Raw genomic sequence first — 25,814 nt, forward strand, 5'->3', positions numbered from 1 at the left:
TTTTTTCCCAGTGCTAGGGATAAAACCCAGAGATTAGAAATGCTAGCCAAGTACCCTACCACTGAGCTATGACCAACACTTGGGCTTTGGGATTTTTGTTTTGTTTTGTTTTTTGACGGGGACTTACTATAGAGCCCAGGCTGGCCTCAAACAGGAGCTTCTCTTGCCTCAGTGTCTGGCATGTTGGGATTACAGGTGTGTCCTACCGCATCCTGTATTAGAGCTGTGCTTCTGTCTCTTAGAACCAGGGCACCTTTGGAGTCACTGCCCCACCTACCTCTGGAGTGTGTGCTTCAAGTCCTTAAGGCGCTTCTTTTGTTTGTTGATGGAGCTGCTGCACAGGGTCTGCAGTGCTGTCAGCTCCTCCAGCTTCTGCCTGTAAATCCTGTGCGTCTCCTGTAGGATGGAGAACACACATAGGTCATTTTCATAGGTCAGGAGACAGGACCACAAAGGTCACAGGTTGACAGCTACAACCATAAAACCCCCAAGGATATTGCTTAAAGAACTGGGCCCGGAATTGAGGAAGGCAGCGTGACACAGCACCTGTATAGTAAGTACCTGCTGCTTTTTCCTACTAAGGTGTCATTCCCTCTGATGGTAACAGCAAGCAAAAATAGCCCAACCCTCTTGTCAATTCTTAGTCCATGTGGATCCTAAACTCTAAGAAGGGTCTGTGGCTCAGCCAATCAGTGTTCTCTGGTCTCCTGGCCACTGACTGGTTCAGAGGTGATTACATGGTTTCTGCTAATCCAATCCAATGAGAGCCTGCAGCCTGGGACTTTGGCTGGAAGGACTGGTTCAGGGGTGCTTTTTGCCCCTGGGCTTGCTAGTAGGGTAGAAACTATACCTGGACTATGAGTAAGAAGAGCCTTCCTAAGAATGAAGCCAAACAGGATACAAAAATTGAGAGACGGGGGAGGGGAGGGGGGGCTGGGAAGGTGGCTCAGTGGTAGAGCGCTTGCCTTGCATGCATGAGGCCCTGGGTTCGATTCCTCAGCACCACATAAGCAAAAAGAAAAAAAAGCCGGAAGTGGCGCTGTGGCTCAAGTGGTAGAGCGCTAGCCTTGAGCTGAAGAGCTGAAGGACAGTGCCGAAGCCCAGAGTTCAGGCCCCATGACCGGACCCAAAAAAAAAAAAAATTGAGAGACGGCAAGAGACATAAATTTTAAAGAAGGAACATAGGGAAGGTGATGAGGTTCTGGGAGCACTACCTGGAGGGAACTGGTGCCCATCTTGTAGGAGCTAAGTTAGGTTTCACAGGACCATATTAGTCCCCATGAGTGTGGAGAGCTCTAAGCAAGCCTGGCTCCACCCCCTGCATCTCTCCCAAACATGCTTGTCCACACACACACTCACCCTGCTCTCCACGTGATGCTGTCCAATCATCCACATTAGACACAGCAGGAGGTAAGATGTGGCCAGATGAGGCCACCTGTGCTTGGATTGTACAGGCTGCAAATCTGCGAGCCATGAAAACTTTTCCTTAGAGAACTCCATCTCAGGCATTTTGTTATAGGAACACAACATGAAATTCAGCACATGGATTTCAACGAGTTTGAACAGCATGCTGTGCCACACTATCGGAGGTATGCCAGCCCCTGGCAATGAGGGGAATTCTTGCTAAGTCAGCTAGGAACAGCAGCACACTCCTCATCCTAAAGCATCTTGCCTACTGCAGATACCATCATTCCATAAACTATCTTTTTTTTTTTTGTAGGTTGTGGGGCTTGAACTCTGGGCCTGGGTGCTATCCCTGCACTCTTCAGCTCAAGCTGAGTGCTCTACCGCTTGAGCCATAGCACCACTTCTAGTTTTCTAGTGGTTTATTGGAGATAAGAGTCTCCTGGACTTTCCTGCCCGAGCTTGGAAGCATGATCCTCAGATCTCAGCCTTCTGAGTAGCTAGGATTACAGGTGAGCTACTGGCGCTCGGCAACTATCTCTTTTTTGTAAATAACTGGTTCCCACACCAGGAAAATGGCCCTCAAAGTCCTGGATTTCCTGCCACTGCGTACCCTGTGGGCGTACCTCTGAGGCAGGGGAAGCAACCCATACAGAGGATGAGGAGCATGAAACTCAACTCAAGTCAGTGCCAACAGACACAGTTTCAATAGCTGTTCTCTTAGCTGGCTGAGAAAATGGGGACAATGCCTCAACTCTCACAACGTGACAAACAGGTCCAAGTTCTGATGCTACGCCAGCAGATTAGGAAAACTGAAAAGCAGCAAAGAGAGAGCAGTTAGGAGCGACGTCCAGGGACGTGAGTCTGGTATGTGAATCACTTTGTCAGTCCTCAGTGCTGGACCTTCTACTGCAGCAAAGGAGGCCGCAGGGCAGGGCAGGCCAGCCTTCCAGGGTGAGGCTTCACACCAGAGGCTTCGGTAAGATAAAGGCCCCCGGAGGTGCCAGGTCTAAAACCGATAAGATGAACGCTGTAGAGTCAGTGGCCAGATGCTCATTGGGCTTCTTTATTGTTTATTAATATTTAATTCCACAAGTAAAATATGAACGCATTGCCTTTGTTAAAAATTAAAACACTAGGGCTGGGAAGGTGGCTCAGTGGTAGAGCGCTTGCCTTGTATGCATGAGGCCCTGGTTCGATTCCTCAGCAACACATAAGCAGAAAAAGCCAGAAGTGGACCTATGGCTCAGGTGGTGGAGCGCTAGCCTTGAGCTGAAGAGCTGAGGGACAGCGCCCAGGCCCACAGTTCAGGCCCCATGACCAACCAAAAAAAAAAAAAAAATTAAAACACTAAGCCAGGTACCGATGGCTCATACCTGTTATCCTAGCTACTCAGGAGATGGAGAGCTGAGCACTGACATTCAAAGCTAGCTCATTCAGTTAAGTCTGTGAGATTCTCTCATCTCCAATTAACCACCAAAAAGCTGGAAGCAGAGTTGTGCCTAAAGTGATAGAGCACCAGCCTTGAAAGAAAAAGCTCAGGGACAACGCCCAGACTCTGAGTTCATTCCCCAGGACCAACAGACACACAGAAAGAATCAAATACTAAAACATACACTTTCCAAGACCAAAGCCAATCCTAGTACACTAATCAATTCTGCTATAAATGTGGCCATGTGGTCCTGATCTCAGCAGTGACTGCTGTTGAGGCCAAAGCACTGCTTCTCCTTGTAATCCTTTTGGAATTGTTGAATTATTTTTTAGTCCACTGCTTATCTGCTTATGTCACTGTGAAACCTCCCACAATTAAGGCCCCTTGTTCCCCTTGCACAAGGAGTTGAGTTGACAGCCCCCACCCCCATCCTTCCTACACCATATTCCCACTCACTCCAACAAGGAGATGAATCTTTCTGTGGGTTATTTCAGCACCCCACGCTATCTTATTCCCATCCAGGGCTGGTTTGCCCTGCCCCCTTGTTAGCTCTGGCGGATAGGAGCCCAGGGCAGAAAACTGGTGGGTGGGTGGACACAGGGATTGGGTATGTCTTCCTCTAGCTCCCACCCTGGTCTGCTACATCATCCAATCATAACAGCTCCTGATTGCAGCTTGGCCCTGCCACCCCCACCCTCCACCAGACAGCACAGAGGACCTTCATGGAGGGTTCAGACTCTCTTACTGGCCCCTGTCCCAGGAAGCTCCAGGGAGCCGCCCACATCTCAGAAAACCCCCCTTCTTTTCAGTGGCAATTTTCTTACCAGGGCCCTGAGTTTGATCTTTATTATTCCTCTGCCAGTCTTTATACTTAAGACTACATACAAATGTATCACTAAGCAATACATAGTATTGTTTTGAATGTGACTCTATTAGAAATGGCACATTGGACATATCCCTTTGCAACCTTGTTCTCAGTGTTCATGTGCAAATATCCCAGCTACTCTGAAGGCAGAGATGGAGATACCTTTTGGGGAAAATCTCAGCAAAAATGTTTGGGAGATCTCATCTCAACAAATAAGCCAAATGTGTTGGTACAAGTATGTAATGCTAGCTACACAGGAAGCATAGATAGGTGGACAGTGGTCTGCAGCTGGTCCTAGGCATAAAGTAAAACCCTACCTAAGAAATAACTAAAAGTGAAAAGGGGCTGGATTGGCTCAAACAGTAGAGCACCTGCCTTGCAAGCACAAGCCCTGAATTCAAATCCCAGCCTTCTGAAATAAATAGATGACAGACAGACAGACAGACAGACAGACGGAGATAGCTCCAGTTTATTCCTTCTACTTGGTACTGATAGCCACTCTGTGATGCTCAGTGACTAGTCCATTTGGAATAGTCTAGCTTTTTTGTTGTTGGTGGTGGTACTGTGTCTGGGCCTATGTGCAGTCCTTCAGCTCTTCAGCTCAAGGCAAGCACTCTACCACTTGAGTCACAGCGCCACTTCTGGTTTTCTGGTGGTTTACTGGAGATAAGAGTCTCACAGACTTTCCTACCTCGGCTGACTTTGAACTGTGAATCTCAGATTTCAGCCTCCTGAGTAGCTAGGATGACAAGCGTGAGCCACCAGCACCCAGCATGTCTAGCTTTTTTTTTTTTTTGGTCCGTTGTGGGGGCTTGAACTCTGGGCTTGGGCGCTGTCCCTGTGTTCTTCAGCTCAAGGCGAGCACTCTACCGCTTGAGCAACAGCGCTACTTCCGGTTTTCTAGTGGTTTATTGGAGATAAGAGTCTCACAGACTTTCCTACCTGGGCTGGCTTTGAACCGTGATCCTCAGATCTTCCTGAATAGCTAGGATTACAGGCATGAGCCACTGGCACCCAGCTTTTTTTTAACCTTTTTTTCTTTTTTTGGTTAGTTGTGGGACCTAGTGCTGTCCCTCAGCTCTTCAGTTCAAGGCTAGCACTCTACCACTTGAGCCACAGTGTCACTTCCAGCTTTTTCTGCTTATGTGGTGCTGAGGAATCGAACTCAGGGCCTCATGCATGCAAGGCAAGCACTCTACCACTGTGCTACCTTCCCAGCTCTAGCTTTTTATAAACAAGTGTTATAAGATTTATTGTATAGGTCTGTTATTAAACCTATTTAACTGTGTGAACATACACTCATAGAAATGGGGAATGGATAAAACACAAGACATGCTAATGTTAAATCTATGAGCTGGTATCCCTTCAGCATCTTACCTCTGAGGGGAGTCACTAACACGTGAATTTCCAGTGGCGGATTTGGAGAGCTGAGCCTCCTCCCTGTCTCCTGAGAGCCCACACAGAGCCCCAGGGGGACAGAGGGTAATGACTGCAGGCCCCAGTACGGCTGTGAGCCATCTGGAGAAGGAGTCCTAAGATTCAGAACAGAGGAGTGAAATTTCCAAGTCAATATTTGTTCCAAAAATTGACAGGCAGAGGAGTTCGGCACCAGAGACGGGTTCTAGCTCAGGAGCTCAGAAGCTGGTGGACAGCAAAACAGAGCTGTGCCTCCACCAAAGTGTGGGGCCTTACGGCTGTGCCTCTGGCTGATAGTTAACTTTCAAGAGATTACTTTCATAGGATTCGCTTTCCAAGAAATCATCTTCAAATAGATCTCAGATGCTGACTACACCTAAGCAGAGCCTGTTGCCATAGAAACACTATCAAGTTGACTTCACTTGAAGTGTTAAACAGTTCGGTCCTGGGAAAGATTCTGAGTCATGTGCCAGGATCGGTTAGTGATGCCTGTAGCAGAAGCAGTAGGCGGGGAAATGTACACAAGGGTTAGGCATCCAGGAGGCAAGAGAAGAGAATAGTTGTGCTTGAGTTTTCCAGTAAGACTGGCTGGGCTAAAGAAGCCTAGTAACTGGGCACTGGTGGCTCATGCCTGTAATCCTAGCTACTTATGAGGCTGAGATCAGAGGATCACAGTTCAAAGCCACCCCGGGCTGGAAAGTCTGTGCAACTCTTATCTCCAATAAACCACCAGAAAACCAGATGTGGAGCTGTGGCCCAAAGTGGTAAGGTGCTAGCCTAGAACAAGAGCACAAGGACAGCACCCAAGGCCCTAAGTTCAAGCCTCATAGGCCAGCAAAAACAAACAATAAAAAAGCCCAGTTACAGAACCTCTCAATGCCTTAGTTTCCTCAGTTGTGAAAGACTGAAAGATGGATGAGGTGCGTGTTATTACAAAGATAAGTGACATCAAAGAGAATGTAGTGGGACCAGGCACGGTGGCTCACAACTGCGATCCTCTGGGGTCTCTCAGCCTCCGCATAGCTAAGACTACAGAGTGAGCCACTGGTATCAGTACCTTTCCTCACCTTCTTCCCTTAGTGTGGCCAGCACTGATCCCACCCCTAGGATCCAGAGGTAGACACGTGAGCAGGACCTGGCTACTCAGGGATAATCACATGACCCAAGCTGGGCCAATGACAGTCAGCCCTGGAGGACTTGCAGGAACTAAGAGGTGGGAGAAGATGCCCTGAATGTCTGCAGCTTTGCTAAGTTAGTAGATGTCAGCCTCAGGCTGCAAGTGGCCACCTATGCCATATCATGCCTGAGAAGGAAACTTATAACAATGGGAGACATGTGCACATATCATAGGAGCTCCTGGATCCAGGCTTGCCTGAAGCCATTTTGCTACTGGATTTCCCAATACATAAGCCAATAACCTCCCTTTTTGGCTTAAAACCAGCTGGGAGCTGAGTTTCTGTCACTTGTAACTAAGAGTCCTGATCAATGAAAACATAGTATATAAAGCTCCATATGAATGAAGAAAGATCCAAGGGCAGGCGCCAGTGGCTCAAGTTTATAATCCTAGCTACTCAGGAGGCTGAGATCTGAGGATCGCAGTTCAAAGCCAGCCCAGTCAGGAAAGTCTGTGAGACTCTTATCTCCAATAAACCACCAGAAAACTAGAGTTCAAGTCCTAGAACTGACAGAAAGACACATACACACACACAGAAGAGTGGAGAGTCTGGGCCGGGTATAGTGGCTCACTCATGTAATCTCAGCTACCCAGGAGGCTAAGATCTGAAGGAATATGGTTCAAAACAGCCCTGGCCAAAAAAAAAAGTCAGGGCTGCGAAGGTGGCTCAGTGGTAGAGTGCTTGCCTTGCATGCATGGGGCCCTGGGTTCGATTCCTCAGCACCACATAAGCAGAAAAGGCCAGAAGTGGTGCTGTGGCTCAAGTGGTAGAGCATTAGCCTTCAGCTGAAGGGACAGCGTGCAGGTCCTGAGTTCAAGACCTATGACTGATTTTAAAAAAATGTCAGAAGAGGAAAGACCACAGGAGACCTGCGGCAAGAAACACGGCTCCAGAGTGCGGAGGAAGCCTGGGCTGGCCTGAGGGGAGACCCGGGCCGGAAGAGAGGCCCAGGCCGGCAGAGAGGCCCAGGGACAGGCGCACAGGGCCAAAATACCCACAGAAAGGGCTGGCAGAGGATCGGAGAGAATGCAGAGAGCAGTGGGAAGGAGGGAAAAGGGAAAAAAAAAAAAAAAAAAAAAAAACGCCCCTTGGAGGTTGCAGCTGCTCCTAATTCTGAGGTAGCCCAGGACAGGGCAGTTGCATAACCAACTAATAAAAACTCCTCTGTTACCTTAAAAAAAAAGTCGTGGCTGGGAAGGTGGCTCAGTGGCAGAGCCCTTGCCTTGCATGCATGAGGCCTTGGGTTCGATTCCTCAGCACCACATTAAGCAGAAGGAAAAAAAAAAGCCGGAAGTGATGCTGTGGCTCAAGTGGTAGAGTGCTAGCCTTGAGCTGAAGATCTGAGGGACAGCGCCCAGGCCCAGAGTTCAGGCCCCTCCCCCCCCCAAAAAAAAGTCTTGGAGACTCAATCTCCAACCAGCAAAATCCAGACTGGCAGCCTCACTCAAGTGGAAGAGCACCAGCTGTGAGCAAACAAGTCAAATGTGTGTTGAGTCTCTGTGTTCAGGTTACAGTTCCACACTTACATACACAAAATATTTATGACAACCTAGAAGGCCCCTGCAACCTATGAGGCCAGGGACTGGAGAAAGCTGCAGAGTTGCTTCCTGGAGTGGGAGGGACGGAGTCAGGTTTCCAGTAAGACAAAGCAGGAACTGCTTGTTAAATCACCTGCCACCATGTCTATATGCGACCTCTGCGGTCACATCTCAGACCAGGGGACCTTGCATGTGCTGACCTTAGACTGGTGCCCAACTCATGAGTATGGGAAAAACCCCAAACACCCAAAGGCTGAGGCCCCACGGACATCCAACTTTCCCCACAACCCAGAAGGCCTGGACAGAGGCAAATCACATCACAAATCACATTTCCTTCAAGAAGTCCCAGGCATTATACTGGGTTTGTAGGGGTTTTCTGTTTGTTTTTTGGGGGGGTTTCCAACCACCTTTCAAAAATTCCAAGGACTGAGAATTAGCCTTCCTTTGTCCTTCATTTCAAATGGGAAGGGAGGTAAACACAAAATCCATCACCCCAGAAACAGAGAGATACAAACCTGATCTCATATTCTCAGGCCCAGGTAGGAAAAGTTCAAACAATGAGGGTTTTCTGGTGAAAAACAAAAGTCTGTCCTACAATTAACATTTCTAGCTGCACCCTGCTCCATCCCTCACCTCTGCCACCACCACCTTACCTCTCTGTCTGTCTCTGAGTGGAATCTCTGTCGAACACTTACACAATGTCCACCCTGGACTTACGACACATACATTTCCAGCCATGTCCACCCCAGGAATTCAGCACAGACAGGAGCCTCACAAACCTTTGGAGAACTGAGTGCCAGCCCCAACTTACCAAATGGCTGTGTGAGCCCAACTCCCTCATTCAGCACCTCCAACCTCTGGCCTCCTCCTCGTGAACTGAAGACAGAGCTGGTGTGGCTCCAGTCTATGACCTTGAGCCCAGGAGGCCATCTATCCCTGACCTCTGGCCCAGAAGCTGACACCAAAGCCTATAATCAGTAGAGTCCCTCTTTCTCAAAGTAGGAGCCAGTCTGTTCCAGTCCCCCCACTTTCAAACATCTGGGCAGGAAGGAGACTCACTGTCTCTGCCCAGCTGGGCCCTTATTCTATCCGTGCTGCATGATGTGGGGGGAGGGGGAGAATCAGGATAAACTCTCAACCCCTCCGACCCAGACACTCTTGGGCACCTGACATATCTTGACATCTAAATGTCCAAATAGGAACATAACAACAAATCAAAGGACTCCTCAACAACATCTGCCTGCCAAGACTAGCTAATCTAATTGCTGATAATTGTATTATTGCTAAGTTCTGAAGTATGGGGCTCCTCCTCACCTCCTAGTCAAAAGCAGGGCAGAGGAAAGGAATTAGCAACAACAAAAGCCCCACACAAGCCAGGCGCTGGTGGCTCAGGCCTGTAATCCTAGCTACTCAGGGGGTTGAAATCTGAGGATTACAGTTCAAAGTCAGCCCAGGCAGAAAGACTTTTTTTTTTTTGGGGGGGGGGGGGTGGGGTGGGTCATGGAGCTTGAACTCTGGGCCTGAGTGCTATCGCTCAGCTCTTCAGCTCAAGGCTCTACACTTGAGCCATAGTGCCACTTCCAGTTTTCTGGTGGTTTATTGGAGATAAGAGTCTCACGCCTGTAATCCTAGCTACTCAGGAGGCTGAGATCTGAGGATCGTGGTTCAAAGCCAGCCTGAGCAGGAAAGTCCATGAGACTTTTTTTTGGGGGGGTCTGGTCATGGGGCCTAAACTCTGGGATTGGGCGCCGTCCCTCAGCTCTTCAGCTCAAGGCTAGTGCTCTACCACTTGAGCCACAGCACCACTTCCGGCTTTTTTCTTTTTGCTTATGTGGTGCTGAGGAATCGAACCCAGGGCCTCAGGCATGCAAGGCAAGAGCTCTACCACTGAGCCACCTTCCCAGCCCCCATGAGACTCTTATCTCCAATAAACCACTAGAAAACCGGAAGTGGCGCTGTGGCTCAAACCGTAGAGCGTTCGCCTTGAGCTGAAGAGCACAGGGACAGCGCCCAAGCCCAGAGTTCAAACCCCATGACCGACCCAAAAAAAAAAAAAAAAGAGTCTCATTGCTTTTCCTGCCAGGGCTGAAACCGTATTCCTCAGATCTCAGCCTCCTAAGTAGCTAGGATTACAGGAGTGAACCACCGGCATTATGAGAAACTATCTCCAATTAACCACCAGAAAACTGAAAGTGGCGCTGTGGCTCAAGTGGTAGAACTATCTCCAATTAACCACCAGAAAACTGAAAGTGGCGCTGTGGCTCAAGTGGTAGAACACTAGCCTTGAGCTGAATAGCTCAGTAACAGCACCCAATCCCTGAGTTCAAGACCCATGGCCAACCAAAAAAAAACAAAAAACATGGCTCAGTGGTAGAGTGCTTGCCTGGCATGCATGAAGTCCTGGGGTTATTGGTCAGTACCACGTACACAGAAAAGGCCAGAACTAACACTGGAGCTCAAATGGTAAAGAGCTAACTGTCAGCTCAGGGACAGTGCCCAAGCCCTGAGTTCAAGCTCCAAGACCAGCAAAAAAAAAAAAAAAGCCCCATACAACACATTTCTTCACCTTCTCCAATCCCATGGCTGGGCATGACCTCAGAGCCCAGTGGGGCTGAGTATTTGGATGTGGTGGTACACACCAGTAATCTTGGCCCTTGGGAGACAAACACAGGAGGACCTAGAGTTTGAGGCCAGCCTCAACTACATAGTAAGACCCTGTCTAGAGAGAAAAAGGAAAGGAAAAAATAAAGAAGCTGGGTGCCAATGGCTCATGCCTGTAATGCTGGCTACCTAGGAAGCTGAGATCTGAGGATCACGGTTTGAAGCCAGCTGGGGCAGGGAAGTCTGTAAGACAATTATCTCCAATTAACCACCAAAAAACTAGAAGTGGAGGGTGGCTCATGTTGGCAGAGCACTAACCTTGAGTAAAAAAGTAAAGGAATGGCACCCTAGCCCAGAGATCAAGCCCTTTGGTGTACATGTACACAGGAAGGAAGGAAGGGAGGGAGGGAGGGAGGGAGGGAGGGAGGGAGAGAAGGAGGGAGGGAAAAAGCTGAGCCTTCTCCATGGGTGGACACAAAAGGATCCCTGGGAAACAAGAGGGACCAAAGGGACTTGAAGGTTTCAACCCACAAAGGCCAAGAACCAAGAGAGACCAAAGCCCTAGACTTGAAGGCCAGGAAAGGCATGACATGCTTGAAGTAACAACTCTTTCCCACTCAGGCCCCTTCATCTGGACTACCAGCCCCAAGTGTAGAAAGACCCTAGGCAATCTCCTCTTCCCACCTCGGGACACTGAAGGAGACCAACTGCAGACGTGGGAATATGTCAGTGTGCCAACTGAGCAGGTGAAGAGGAAGGCGGCGAGTAGATGTGCTTTGATTTCGGACAAATGGTACCTAAGTTCCTCAGAAAACAGACAACCATGTGGCTGGAGAGGGAACAGTTCCAAAAAATGCTCCCTGTGTCCCGCATCAACCCCAAGGTTTCCTGAGGGAGCTCCAGTCCCCTCCGCTGAGTTTGGCCCTTCCAGAACCAATCAGGACGGGGCTCCTGCCATAACAGGCCGCAGACCCATGCACTCGAAGGAACCTCTTACACCCACTTTCGCCCCACCCTGCTGGCCTGAGCCTTTTTCAGGGTGGGGCTGGGGAGGGCACCCTCTATCACTGGGTGAAGATGCCAGCTGTGAGAACTGACGGACGCGTCCACAACCGCACTGTGTGCAGCAGCCCAGAGGTTGGGGCGCCACACCAGAGTTCCGACAGAGGATTGCAGGGGTGGGGGGGTCTTCAACCTCAAGCACAGCCTAGGGGTTCAAGATGAAAGTCTATTAAGCACACTTCCCAAAAGGGAGCAGAGCTCCGCAGCCTGGGGGGGGGGGGGGGGAGGGGCGAGCTGCCCACGGCAGGTGCGGGGTGCGGGGGAGGATGGGGGTCGGGGGACCCCCGCGGCGGTGGGGGCTGGGCTGCTCTGGCTGAGTCCCAGCACCTACCAAGCCCCCCCCCCACCCCGCGCTCCTTCCACATGGACACCCCTGGAACCTGCCCTCGGGAATCACAGAACAACTTTCTGCGGCCAAGGAGGTGCGGGAGCCGCAGTAAAGAACCGGTGGAAGGACGGGAGAATGGGGGGCGAGGGTGGGCTTCGAGGGAGCGCCCCGGGAAGGTGAAGGGCTGAGGCGCCGGGAGACGGAGGGGCCTGGTCCCCTCCCCGGCTCCCCAGGCCTAGCCCGAGGCTCCTCCGGGGCCCGGCTCGCCGCACCTCGCGGGCCGGGCAGGCGGCACGCTGAGGGGACCAGGTGGCCCGGCCCTACCTGCAGTTCCTGAAATTCTCCCTCCAGCTCGTGCCACTCGCGCTCGCAACACTCCAGCTGCCCGGACATAGTGCAGCCGTGCAAAGGCTGTGGCGGCGGCGGCGGCGGCGGCGGCGGCTCCCGCAGCGTGGCCGCGCCGGCCGCCCGCACCCCACGCCCGCCACCCGCCGTCCGGGCGCCCGCACGCCGGCCGCCTTCCCAGGCACCAGCTGTTCCTGCGCAGCCGGAGCCACGCGCGCACCTGACGTCACGGCCCCGCCCCCTGCGCCAGCCCCGCCTCGCACGAGGGGCGGGGCCGCGCATGCGCGCGCACGTCCCGCCGCCGCCGTCACAGCCCCTGGTGCGCGCGGCGAGCGGGCCTAACCGCGGCGGATGGCCCAAGTCTGGGCCTGCCCGCTCGTCGCCCCTCGGAGGGGCTGAGGAGCTCGTCCACGCACTGCACCGCACATGGTGGCAGTGGAGGGAAATCTGGGGACAGTGAAAGATCACCCGCTGTGGAGCGTGCCAGGCCCGGGCCTTGCGGGGCCGGGCCCACACCGACCATGCGGCAAGGTCGCGGGCAGGGCCGGGCCTCCCACGTCGTCGTCGTTCCTGCAGCCAGGCCGTCCTGGAGGCTGACACTGCGTGACTCTAGACACCACCTCCCAGCCTGTTGAACCCCGCGCCCGCCCGGCCCGGCCTTCCCCACGGGACCTGGCGCCAACTCCCCAGGCCACCATGCTTTCCTCCTCCTGCCCTCGTGTGTTTCCTGACAGAGCCTCCCGCGGCCGCCTCAGTTCGAACAAGACCTGTATCTTAGCCTCCTCGGGCTGCAGTGACTACAGACTGGGTAGCCACCACACACTACGTGGCTTAAACAATTGGAGTCCATTCCTGTCACAATCCCAGGGGTTAGAACTCTCAAATCAAGGAATCAGCTAAGCCTTGGAACTGACACAGGTTTTCATAGTCCCAACCGAAAGTGGAGAGTGTTGGCTGGGAAGGTGGCTCAGTGGTAGAGTGCTTGCCTCGCATGCAAGAGACCCTGGGTTCGATTCCTCAGCACCACATAAGCAGAAAAAGCCGGAAATGGCGCTGTGGCTCAAGTGGTGGAGCACTAGCTTTGAGCTGAAGAGCTGAGGGACAGCGCCCAGGCCCAGAGTTTAAGCCCCATGACCCTACCTCCACCCCCCAAAAAAGAAAAAAGGCTCAGATGTTGCCTTAAACAAGGCCTGACCTTTCCTACAAAAGGATATTAGGTGCGTGCCATCTCATTCCCAGCTAGCTGGAAGGTTGACAGAAGCCAGAGGTTCTTCAAGCACACACACGCACACATGCCCTAGTATTGGGACTTGAACTCAGGATCTGGGTACTGTCCCTCAGCTTTTTCATTCAAAGCTAGCACTCTGCCACTTCAGCCACAGCTCTACTTCCAGCATTTTAGTGGTTCATGGACTTCCTTGCCCCTGGCTTTGAACTTCAGGCCTCAGATCTCAGTATTCTGAGTGGCTAAGATTACAATTTGAACCACTAGTGCCTGACTCTAGAGTACATTTTAAGATTGTATACAGCAGCCACAAAAATTTAAGGAGGGGCTGGGAAGGTGGCTCAGTGGTAGAGCGCTTGCCTTGCATGCATGAGGCCCTGGGTTCGATTCCTCAGCACCACGTAAGCAAAAAGAAAAAAGCCGGAAGTGGTGCTGTGGCTCAAGTGGTAGAGCGCTGGCCTTGTGAGCTGAAGAGCTGAGGGACAGCACCCAGGCTCAGAGTTCAGGCCCCATGACTGGACCCAAAAAAAAAAAAACAAAAAATTTAAGGCCAGATACAAAGACTGAGACTAAAGGAATACAGGGATCTGTCAAAATTTAACCTGACAAAATCTCGACTACAATATCCAAACTCTCCAGAAGGACACAGCTCCAATCATTGAAATATAAATGGTGGCAAGTTCTTTTTTTTAATTGTGAAAATACTGTACAGAGGGGTTACAATTACATGGGCAAGATAGTGGGAAGTTTTTGTTTTTGTTTTGGGGGGGGGGGTCCGGTCATGGGGTTTGAACTCTGGGCCTGGGCGCTGTCCCTCAGCTCTTCAGCTCAAGGCTAGCACTCTACCACTTGAGCCACAGCACCACTTCCGGCTTTTTTCTTTTTGCTTATATGGTGCTGAGGAATTGAACCAGGGCCTCATGCATGCAAGGCAAGCGCTCTACCACTGAGCCACCTTCCCAGCCCCAAGGTGGGAAGTTTTTTTGTCTTTTTTTTTTTTTTTGGGGGGGGGGGGGCGGCGTCCGGTCGTGGGGCCTGAACTCTGGGCCTGGGCGCTGTCCCTCAGCTCTTCAGCTCAAGGCTAGCGCTCTACCACTTGAGCCATAGCGCCACTTCCGGCTTTTTTCTTTTTGCTTATATGGTGCTGAGGAATCGAACCCAGGGCCCCAAGCATACAAGGCGAGTGCTCTACCACTGAGCCACCTTCCCAGCCAAGGTGTGAAATTCCTAATGGCCTCTTTTGAGAATTTACTGTTTGGTGTACGGTTTCGTGGATTTTCATAAATATTCACATAGGCGCTAGGAAGGTGGCTCAGTGGTAGAGCGCTTGCCTTGCATGCATGAGGTCCTTGGTTCAATTCCTCAGCACCACATAAGCAAAAGAAAAAAATCCGGACATGGCGCTGTGGCTCAAGTGGTAGAGTGCTAGCCTTGAGCTGAAGAGCTGAGGGAAAGCGCCCAGGCCCAGAGTTCAGGCCCGATGACCGGACCTAAATAAATAAATAAATATTCACATAAGCACACACCAAATATGGGTAATTTCTAGTCTTTCCAGTTCACTAATTTTTTTTCTTTGTCGTTTGTGGGGCTTGAACTCAGCCTGGGCACTGTCTCTTGGCTCTTCAACTCAAGGCAAGCGCTCAACCACTTAAGCCACAAGGCCACTTCCAGTTTTCTAGTGGTTAAATAGACATAAGAGTCTCATAGACTTTCCTGCCTGGGATGGCTTTGAACTGTGATCCTCAGATCTCAGCCACCTGAATAGTAAGGATTACAGGCATGAGCCAGCTGCGCCCAGCTAGCTGTTTGTTTTTGAGCCAAGGTCTCATCCTGTAGCCCTCTCCTCCAATGTGCTAGGATTATAGGCAAGCATTACCATTCACGCCTTCCTTTTTTTTTGGGGTGGGGGTGCTGGTATTAGGAGCTCAGACCTAGGACCCTTAGCTTTCTTGCTTAAGCTAATACTCTAGACTTGAGCCACAGCTCCACTAACAGCTCATTGGTGCTTTATTAGAGAATCTAATGGACTTTCTTGCCCATGGTGGCTTCAAACTGGGATCCTCAGATCTTAGCCTCCTGAGTAGTTAGGATTACACACATGAGCTTCTGACACCTGGCTGTTGTGTCCACTTGTTGTGTTGTTTGGTGGAATGAGAAGGTAAATATTGTCTCTGTTACTGCAGCTTGGCCAGCATAAAGCATGCAAGTTTTATCCATACTTTTGTGGGTTATTGATGAATCTTTCATTTTTTTTTTCTCTCTTTCTCCCCACAGCACAGTTTCATTGTATGAATGTGTCAGAATTTATCCATTACCCAGCCAAGAGACCACTGGATTCTTTCCAGCTTGGTCTAGTTTTGTGTGTGTGTGTGTGTGTGTGTATGTGTGTTTTGTTTTTGCCGGTTGTGGGGCCTGAAATCGGGGCCTGGGCGCTGTCCCTCAGCTCTTCAGCTCAAGGCTAGCACTCTACCACTTGAGCCACAGCACCACTTCCAACTTTTTCTGCTTATGTGGTGCTGAGGAATCGAACCCAGGGCCTCATGCATGTAAGGCAAGCACTCTACCACTGAGCTACCTTCCCAGCCTTTGGTCTAGTTTTTAAATAAAACTGATATAAATATGTATATACTTACAATGCCATGTGTATTAGTATATGTCTGCAATTCCAGCACTCAAGACAGGGAGACAAGAGGATCTGAAGTTTGAGGCCAGCTAGAACCTAGAGACCCTGTCTTTAAAAATCAAGAGGCAGAGTACTTGCCTAGCATGCATGAAGCCCTAGGTTCAATTCCTCAGTACCACATAAACAGAAAAGGCCAGAAATGACACTGTAGTTCAAGTGGTAGAGTGCTAGTCTTGAATGAAAGCTCAGGGACAGTGCCCAGACCCTGAGTTCAAGCCCCAGGACTGGCAAAAATAAATCAAGAGCTGAGGATTTAGCTCAGTGGTACAGCACTTATCTAGAATGATTCCTGACAACGGAAGTTTTCAAATTGAAAAAAATATTTGTTTTAGAAGGAAGGAAGCTGGATGTTTTTAAAACAAATCTTTGCTTTCCTCATCTCCTGCAGATATAGAAAGCCCTATGTCTGGTTCCAACCAAATCTGATATTTTGAAGCAATAATTAAATTTCAAAGAGAAAACACCAGTTGATGGGCTGGGAAGGTGGCTCAGTGGTAGAGTGCTTGCCTTGCATGCATGAGGCCCTGGTTTCCATTCCTCAGCACCACATAAGCAAAAAAGAAAAAACCGGAAGTGGCACTGTGGCTCAAGTGGTAGAGCGCTAGCCTTGAGCTGAAGAGCTGAGGGACAGTGCCCAGGCCCAGAGTTCAGGCCCCAGGACCAGACCCAAAAAAAAACCACCAGTTGATTTCTTCATGCCATGCATCTGAAGAACTAAATCTAACAATTCCCAGTTAAGCTGTATTTCACTTTTGTAAAATTGGCATATATAGATGTGAAAGTCACAGCAAGTGCTTTATGATGCCTAGGTAAAAGTGTTGGCTGCATTTTGTTTTGATTGGCTTTTGGGGCTAAAAATTAAAACCTTGTTTAATTGCGCCACCTGCTGGCAATTTCACAAAACTTCTATTTTCCCCCAAGAAAAGGCAAATTCCTTGCTTCTTAATCTGGTACTGGGGCTTGAATTCAGGTTCTCAAGCCTGCTCAGCTGGCACTCTACTATGCCTCCAGCCCTGCTTTTTTTTGTCAGTGTCGGTCCGGGGGCTTGAACTCAGGGCCTGGACTCTGTCCTTGAGCCTGTCTGTGCTCAAGGCTAGCGCTTTACCACTTGAGCCAGAGAGCCACTTCTACTTTTTTCCATGTATGTGGTACTGAGGAATCAAACCCAGGGCTTCATGCATGCTAGGAAAGCGCTCTACCACTGAGCCACATTCCCAGCCCAAAACAAGCACACTTGAGTAATGGAACTAGCCCTCTCCAATGTTAGCCCAGAACATCTAGCTCTTAAGTAAATGGGCTATGAAGGGTTTATTGTTGTATGCAAAAATATGGTAGTTATTTCACAACATATGCTAATAGTTTATTTATTCATTTATTTTTGTTCCAGTTGTGGAGCCTGAACTCTGGGCCTGAGCACTGTCCCTCAGCTCTTCAGCTCAAGGCTAGTGCCCTACCACTTGAGCCACAGCGCCACTTCCGGCTTTTTTCTTTTTGCTTATGTGGTGCTGAGGAATTGAACCCAGGGCCTCAGGCATGCAAGGCAAGCGCTCTACCACTGAGCCACCTTCCCAGCCCCAATGCTAATAGTCTAGAACATAGGAATAAATTTCTTCTAGCAAATCCTTCTTTAGCATGGTTCCTAGGATCATTACACTTTCTTGTAAGTAATTTGTACATATGTCCCAACATCTTAAGTGATGGAGAGCCATATTATCCGTTACCACTGCTGCCTGATTTCAGAAAACAAGGTAAATTTTTTGTTGAGAAATTGTCATCTAATCCCAAATAATTTTTAAGAATATGTCCTAAACCAGGCACCGGTGGCTCACGCCTGTAATCCTCTAGCTACTCAGGAGGCTGAGATCTGAGGATTGTGGTTCAAAGCCAGCCTGGGCAGGTAAGTCTGTGAGACTCTTATCTCCAATTAATCACCAGAAAACCAAAAGTGGTGCTGTGGTTCAAGTGGTAGAGTGCTCACCTTCAGCTGAAGAGCTGAGGGACAGCAGCCAGGCCCAGAGTTCAAGCCTCATGACCAGAAAAAAAAATAAGTTATTATAATGTGATGTAGAGTTTTAATTGGTTGTATAACTGGTTGAAAATGTATAATTGCTAAAGCACCTTTCTGAAGCCTGTTTCTGCCTTTTCATTTATTTCCGGAAACAATGATCTCAAACGGCTGGAACCATGTAGTTAAGTAGACCCATGGTTTCTGGCACCCAGTAAATACCCACTGAATGGCAAGTGCCTGTCTGGTAGTTCCCCCCTCCCCCAGTGGAGACCTATTAAATTTATAGGGCACAATCTCCCATATTCTTAGATGTCATTCTTCCAGATGTGAAGATAGGATCTCTGATCACCCTACGTGATCATGCCTGCCTCCAAGACTGCACGGGCCCCGCGTACCCTGGACGTGCTCCTCCTCGGTAAACGCCTGGAGGGCAGAGGCTGAACCACGTCCGTCTTTCAGTCTGCAGCGTTCAGCACAGTACACACACACTAAAGGTCATCTCTCACACCTATTTATGCGATCAAGGAGGGGGGACTAAACCACACATAGTTCTCAGCTCCATAGTCAGACCTTCCCGCTTCTCGATGCAGTAATTCTGCAGCAGGGCGGGGACACCACCTCCTCCCACGGCCGGCCACACCTCCTCCCACGGCCGGCCACACCCGCGCGCGGCTTTACCGCGCTTTCTTCATCCGCCCGGGCAGCCCGCCCACTTCCGGCAGGGACACCCAACGCGCAGGCGCAGCTGCCGCTGCCAGTCTGCCACATCCCACCTAGTGCTGGCGAAGACGCATGTGCAAAGAGGCAAGGCTGGTAAATTGCGCGGGAGAATATAGGGCGGCCGAACTCACGAGACTGTCTCCGCCCACTTAAAAATAGGTGGGCGGAGGGAGCCGTGAGCCGGTGGGCCTTCTGGCGGCGCACGCGCACTGAGTGCACGAACGTGGCGGCGACTCCCAGACCAGTTTTGCGCATGCTCTCTTCAATGAGTTTGTGTATGACGTCAGTTTCGTGGCCAGCCTCCTTTTCCTCTTCACCCGCCTCTGCCTTTTAAAGGGCCAAAGTCCTGTTCTGTACTTGCGTTTTTGTTTATTTTACTTTATTGCGATGAGAATACTTACCATGAAGCCGGGCGCTGGTGGCTCACGCCTATCATCCTAGCTACCCAGGAAGCTGAGATCTGAGGATCGCGGTTCAAAGCCAGCCCGGGCAGCAAAGTCCTTGTTGAGGAGATGCCTGCTTTAAGCAAAAAAGCTCAGGGACAGCGCTCAGGCCCAGAGTTCAAGCCCTACAGACGACCAAAAAGAAGTAGTATAAAATTGATTTAAATTTGCAAATTTGTGTGTGTGTGTGTGTGTGTGCGCGCGCGCGCATGTGCCAGTCCTGGGACTTACACTCAGGGACTGTGAGCTGTCCCTGAGTTTGTTTGTTTGTTTGTTTGGGGGGTGTTGGTCGTGAGGCTTGAACTCTGGGTCTGGGCGCTGTCCCTCAGCTCTTCAGCTCAAGGCGAGCGCTCTACAGCTTGATCCGCAGCGCCACTTCCGGGTTTCTAGTGGTTTATTGGAGATAAGAGTCTCAGACTTTCCTGCCCAGGCTGGCTTTGAACCTCGATCCTCAGATCTCAGCCTCCTGAGTAGCTAGGATTACAGGCGTGAGCCACCTGCGCCCCGCTTGTCCCTGAGCTTTTTGCTCAAGGCTAGCACTCTACCACTTCAGCCACAGTGCCACTTCTGCCTTTTTGGGTGGTTCATTGGAGATAAGCTGCTTCCAAATTTTCTTTCCTAGGCTGGCTTCAAACCAAGATCCTCAGATCTCAGCCTCCTCAGTAGTTAGGATTACAAGCATGAGCCACCAGCACCTGGCTCATAACATTTTCTAAGTTTTAATTTATTATTTATAAGATTTAATTTGTTATAAATTCTAATTTATAATTTTTTATTCAAAATTTTGCTTTTACAATTTATGGAATTATATTTAGAATTTTATGTTTATGTTTATTTATTTTTTTTTACAAAATTAAGCACTTCAAGCCTCTGACTTCAAACACCCACTATTCTCAACAAGAAAAAAAATAGTTTGGCTCCTCTACCCCTTTGGTCTTTTACTATGGATACATGGATGTATTTGATGTCACTCAGCTTAATGGTTTGCTGATTTTGAAAAGATGGATTAAAACCTTTATCCAGACTGTCAGTATGTAACATGTAACATGTTACGTGCTGTGCCTCATGCCAGCTAATACTGACTAGATATAGTAGTCCCCAGGAAGTACTTTTTAGCTAGAAAATAGCTCTGTAGTTCCTGCAGAGCTCTAGAAGTTTCTTCAGGAGGACTTAGTAATTGCAAGGCTGGCGAGGTGTGTAAAGGTGTTTCTTAGCCCAAAGTGGAGCCAGCATCTTGTCCTTTCCCCAGTCTAGACAGTGTGTAATAGCACAGCAAGGTTCATTTAACTATCATTTCTTTAATTGCTAGTGAGGCCACTCATTTTTCCTTGGAATGATTTATTAGTTTTATTGCTTTGCCTAACAACTATTTTTTCAAACATTGTAATCTTCACGGGCATACCTCTGCCAACCTCATATTTGGTTCTGAGTACTTTGCTGACCAACTTGAAAGAAAGAAGAAAAAAAAAGTTGTGGGAAAGAGAGAGGAGCCAAAGGAGAAATTTGCCAAACAAGGGATGAGGTCAGCACTCATCTCTTAAAGCAGCTCTGTAACTTTTTACCATGGCAGGAATGTTCTGAACCTGGGCAGTCCCAGGGGGAGACAGGCACTCTAGGGATCAGGAACAAAGAGAAACAACCTGCAAAGTCCCTTGAAAGAGACCCACATCTGTACAGGGACTCCAATTTAGACTTGTGACACTTCCTGGAAGAGGTAGTTCTAGACTCAGCTTTGACAAGAAGGTTATGTTCACTTTGTAAGCTATATACCAATGACCTATTTTTTTTTTTTCTGTTTTCCCATTTCAACAAAGGTTAAACCCGAGCTGTCTCCCTCCCTGTTCAGTGGCAGAGAGCCAATGTGGCATTCTCAAGGTTCTGGGTTCCATCCCTAGCAAGAAAGGAGGAGGGGAATAGAAGTTAAAACTTTTGAGTTACCCTTTTTGGTGTTTCATTTTCCACAGATGTCTCAAAATCAAACCTCCTGGCCTGTGATCTAGACACGTGGGGAGGCCTAGAGGGCGCTCATTCTGCACAGGAAACTAACAGTTGTTTTATTGGGATACCATTCACACATTATAAAAACTGGGATCATTGAAAGTCTACAACTGAATAGTTTTTAATCGAAGTTGCCACACAGACATTTACAACCATCATCACAATCTGAGCAATTTTTATCACCCTCCTCCCCAAATCCATACACCCCCTGGTTATTACTCTTCTCTCCTACTGTCAACCACTAATTTATTGTTTCTAAGGATTTGCCTATTCTGGACATTTCATATATGTGGAATCATATGATTAGTGGCCTTTCTGTCTGGCTTGTTTCAAACTTTATGCATGTTGCTTGGTGCCAGTAGCTCAAGCCTGTAATTCCAGCTACTTGAGAGAGTGAGATCTGAGGATCACAGTTTGAAGCCAGCCTGGGTAGGAAAGTCTGTGATACTCTTAACTCCCATAAACTACTCAGAAAAAAAAAAAACACAAAAAACTGGAAGTGGCCTCAAGTGATAGAGCACTAGCCTTGAGCATAGAGAGGCTCAGGGACAGTGCCCAGGCCCGGAGTTCAAGCCCCAAGCCCCCCCCCCCCAAAAGTTTACCCATGTTGAAACATGCATGTATCAATAATTCATTCCTTTTTGTTGCCAAATAATATCCCATTGAGCACAGAGACTGTTTTGTTCACTCATTCATCTGATGATGGATACTTGGGCTGTGTCCACCTTTGTCAATTGTATGCAATGGAGACTTGCTGTTTCAGACAGGTGGATTCTTTAGGCACTTATAGAAGATGGAGACCCCGGCTGCTATGCTCCAGGTGGCTCCATTCTTGGTTTTTAAATTTCACTTAATTTTACTTTATTTTTCTGTACCAGTATTGGGGCTTAAACTCAGAGCCTGGATGCTATCCCTCAACTTTTTTTTACTTTTTTTTGTTTTTTTCTTCCCTCAAGGCTGCATCTGTACCTATCTACCAAATGAGTCACAGCTTCACTTCTGGATCTTTGCTGGTTCATTGAAGATACAAGTGTCACAGGATTCCCCTGCCCAGGCTGGGTTCAAACTGGGATCCTCAGGTCTCACCCTCCTGAGTAGCTATGATTATAACTCTAGACCACTGGATTTATTCTAGACTGTGCTCTGTGGATGAATTCCTGTATGGATGGACAATTCAGCAGGCACTGGAGAAAGTGCTGGGATTCTTTGCCCAGGTGGAGCCAAAGTTTGGGGCCAGAAAATGTGGACAGGATCACACTCCCCCCATTTGTAAGCAGGCCTGTGGAGGAGTCCTGGTCACCCCACAGAGAAATTCCCTTCAACCCGAGGTGAGAAAAGGGATGAAAATCTGATCGATCCTCCAGATGACTATTAGAAGATTACTTGGAGCACACACAAACTCCCAAAGGTGATGTGCTGGGGAGTAGCCAGGCCAAAGCCACCTATTCAAAGGCTTGTGAAAAATTTCACAAGACTGATCCTAGGGAGAGAAGAATGCCATATGCTTGTATCTCATTGCCAGCTGCCAGTGAGCAGCAGATAAATAGATAAGCCACTGCCTACATTCTGTCTTGGTTTCTCTTGGGCCAGGATCTGATGAGGGCCTGGAAAATTGCTACTTGCAGTGAGGAACTGGGGCTTGGGGTTGGAGCACAGCTAGACCTAGGGAGAATGAGGTTCTAGACCACAAGATGCCACTCAGCAGGTGGCAGGGTGACTCTGGACGGGGCCACGGGCCAGGGGACAGTCTGTACCAGGGTAAAGGCTGACTGAGGCTGCTGGCCAGGTGCCTGAGGGGAAGAGGAAAATATCCTGGGAAAACCAATGTCAACAGCAGAGGTGGACTGGCCAGAGGAGGACTTCAGAGCCTAGAGAGGGCAGACTCCTGCGAGAGTCGGGAACTCCAGTGACATAAAGGGTGACTCATTCTCCAGTGAGCATGAGAAAGTCGACCGCAGATCGAGAAAAGTGACGGACACATGAAGATGGGGGGTGGACACGAATTCATCATACCTGATGTGATCAATGTGGGGAGCAGTCTAGAGGCCAGTGGCTCATGCTTGTAATCCTAACTACACAGGAGGCTGAGAGCTGAGGATCTTGGTTTGAAGTCCGTTGAGACTTGTATCTCTAATTAGCCAGCAAAGAACTGGAAGGGGGGGGAGGGAAACTGAGGGAGAGCAAAGGAAGGGGTGACATGGGGGGAAAACTCAGAGAGAGCAAAGGAAGGGGTGACATGGTCCAAAGAGAAAGGTATTACCTGAATTGTGCAATGGTGAGGGGGGAGAGGAGCTGCCCAGGAGCCCTAGAGGACACGGGTGCAGAAGTCCTCGGCTCGCGCGCGCCCCCGAGGGCGGAGACCCCGACCAGACCTCAGCGTCCAGGTGACACGGCTCCTCCGGGAAATTTCCCGCCAGGGGCTCTGCGCAGGAAGGGGCGGGCGCCGCGGGCTGGCGGTGCGGTGGCGGCGCGTTGCCATAGCGACCCCGGCCGGGCGGGACGCGGCGCCTGGCGCCTGTGAACGCCGGTCTGAGCTCCAGGCGACTAGAGGTGAGCGCGGGCACGCGGGAGCCGGGAGCCGGGAGCCGACCGCACCCTGACACCGTGCTCCTCCTTGTTTAGACTGCCGGGCAGCATCGCCTGTCTTTGGTGGGGTTTTGTTGTGTTTGCTTGTTTTTTGTTCTTGTACCTAGACTAGTGATGCAACCTCCTCTCGGATAGAACCTAGGAGCAGCAGTGACATCATAGAAAGTTTGCAGTCTCGGGGCTGGGAAGGTGACTCAGTGGTAGAGTGCTCGCCTCACATGCATGTAGGCCCTGGGTTCGATTCCTCAGCATCACACGAACAGAGAAAGCCGGAAGTGGTGCACCAGTGGTAAAGCAAAAAGAAGCTCAGGGACAGTGCCCAGGCCGAGTTCAAGCAGCCAGGACTGGCCAAAGTGGAATTGTTAAGAGAATTCAGACTGATAACTTTTTTTTTTTTTTGGTCGGTCCTGGGCCCTTTTTAAATGACGCTGGGACTTTGCAGATGCTAAGTCACTGAGCTATTGACCTGAACAGAGACTGCAAATTTATTCATTCATTCATTTATTTATTTCCAGTTCTGGGGCTTGAACTCAGGGCCTGTGCACTGACACTGATCTTCTTTTCCTCAAGGATGGCACTCTACCACTTGAGCCATAGCGCCTCTTTTGGCAAAAGTGCTCAGGGACAAGGTCCAGCCCATGAGTTCAAGCCTCACCACTGACAATAAAAATAAAAAATAAAAAAAAAATCAGGGGCTGGGAAGGTGGCTCAGTGGTAGAGTGCTTGCTTTGCATGCATGAGGCCCTGGGTTCGATTCCTCAGCACCACATAAAACAGAAAAGGCTGGAAATGGCGCTGTAGCTCAAGTGGTAGAGCACTAGCTTTGAGCTGACGAGCTGAGGGACAGTGGCCAGGCCCAGAGTTCAGGCCCACGACCGACAAAAAAAGAAAAATCAACAACAAATAAATAAATGTTTTATTGTTTAGTTTATTTTTTGTCAGTGGTGAGGCTTGAATTCTGGGCCTGAGCACTGTCCCTCAGCTCTTCAGCTCAAGACTAGCATTCTATCACTTGAGCCACAGCGCCATTTTCGGTTTTCTGGTGGTTAATTAGAGATAAGAGTCTTACAGGGGCTGGGAAGGTGGCTCAGTGGTAGAGCGCTTGCCTTGCATGCATGAGGCCCTGGGTTCGATTCCTCAGCACCATATAAGCAAAAAGAAAAAGCCAGAAGTGGCGCTGTTCCTCAAGTGGTAGAGCGCTAGCCTTGAGCTGAAGAGCTGAGGGACAGCGCCCAGGCCCAGAGTTCAGGCCACATGACCAGGCCCCCCCCCCAAAAAAAAAAAAAAAAAAGTCTTACAGACTTTTCTCCCAGGGCTGGTTTTGAACCATGATCCTCAGATCTCAGCCTCATGAGTAGCTAGGATTACAGGCGTGAGCCACTGGTGCCTAGCTAAAAGTTATATTTATTGAGTGGAGGGTGGGGGGGACAGGATACCCAGGATTTGGAGAGGACTGTTGTCACTCCATGAAGACACACAGATGGACATGAAGGTGTGCTGTGCACAGGAGGTCTGGGGATCGATGAATGCAGACACTGGGGGGAAATCCTGAATCACCCTGCATGCCTCTGCAATTCCACAGGCAGGAAAGCCAGATCCAGTGGAGAAACCAAACCAGGGACAGGAAGAAGTATGACTAACAGTCACAGTCTTCCCAGACTGCTTCAGTTTCGCATTGAGCATCTGAGGTCCTAGGAAACCCTGCAGTCAGTCCTGGAGAACCAGGACTGCTAATCACCCTTGAGGCAGTCTCTTTACTTGGTGGGCTCAAGCTGGGCGCTGTTGGCTCATACCTGTAATCCTAGCTACTCAAGAGGCTGAGATCAGAGGATTGTGGTTCGAAGCAAGTCCTGCAAGAAAGTCCATGAGACCCTTTTCTCCAATGAACCACCAGAAAACCAGAAATGGAGATGTGGCTCAAGGTGGTAGAGTACTAACTAGCCTTGAGGGAAAAGGTCAAGGACAGTGCCCAGACCTAGAGTTCA

The 25,814-nt window shown here is 49.7% G+C and overlaps 1 protein-coding gene across 2 annotated transcripts in view; it reads right to left on the minus strand.

Moving 5' to 3' along the window:
* Positions 1-12,356, minus strand: part of Tmem120b (transmembrane protein 120B) — a 29,050-nt gene extending 16,694 nt beyond the window's left edge. Inside the window, exons 1-2 of one of the 2 annotated variants that reach the window (XM_042668980.1) lie at positions 12,146-12,356; positions 278-396 (exon numbers count right to left, since the gene is read on the minus strand). In XM_042668980.1, the coding sequence (XP_042524914.1) occupies positions 278-396; positions 12,146-12,214 (188 nt within the window). In that variant the 5' untranslated portion in view covers positions 12,215-12,356. The remainder of the gene's footprint in view (positions 1-277; positions 397-12,145) is intronic. The other variant, XM_042668982.1, reaches the window with a different exon arrangement.
* Positions 12,357-25,814: the final 13,458 nt, after the last annotated feature.

Source organism: Dipodomys spectabilis, unplaced genomic scaffold (genome assembly GCF_019054845.1).
Source record: "Dipodomys spectabilis isolate Male_0828 unplaced genomic scaffold, ASM1905484v1 ptg000480l, whole genome shotgun sequence".
Lineage (NCBI taxonomy): Eukaryota > Metazoa > Chordata > Mammalia > Rodentia > Heteromyidae > Dipodomys > Dipodomys spectabilis.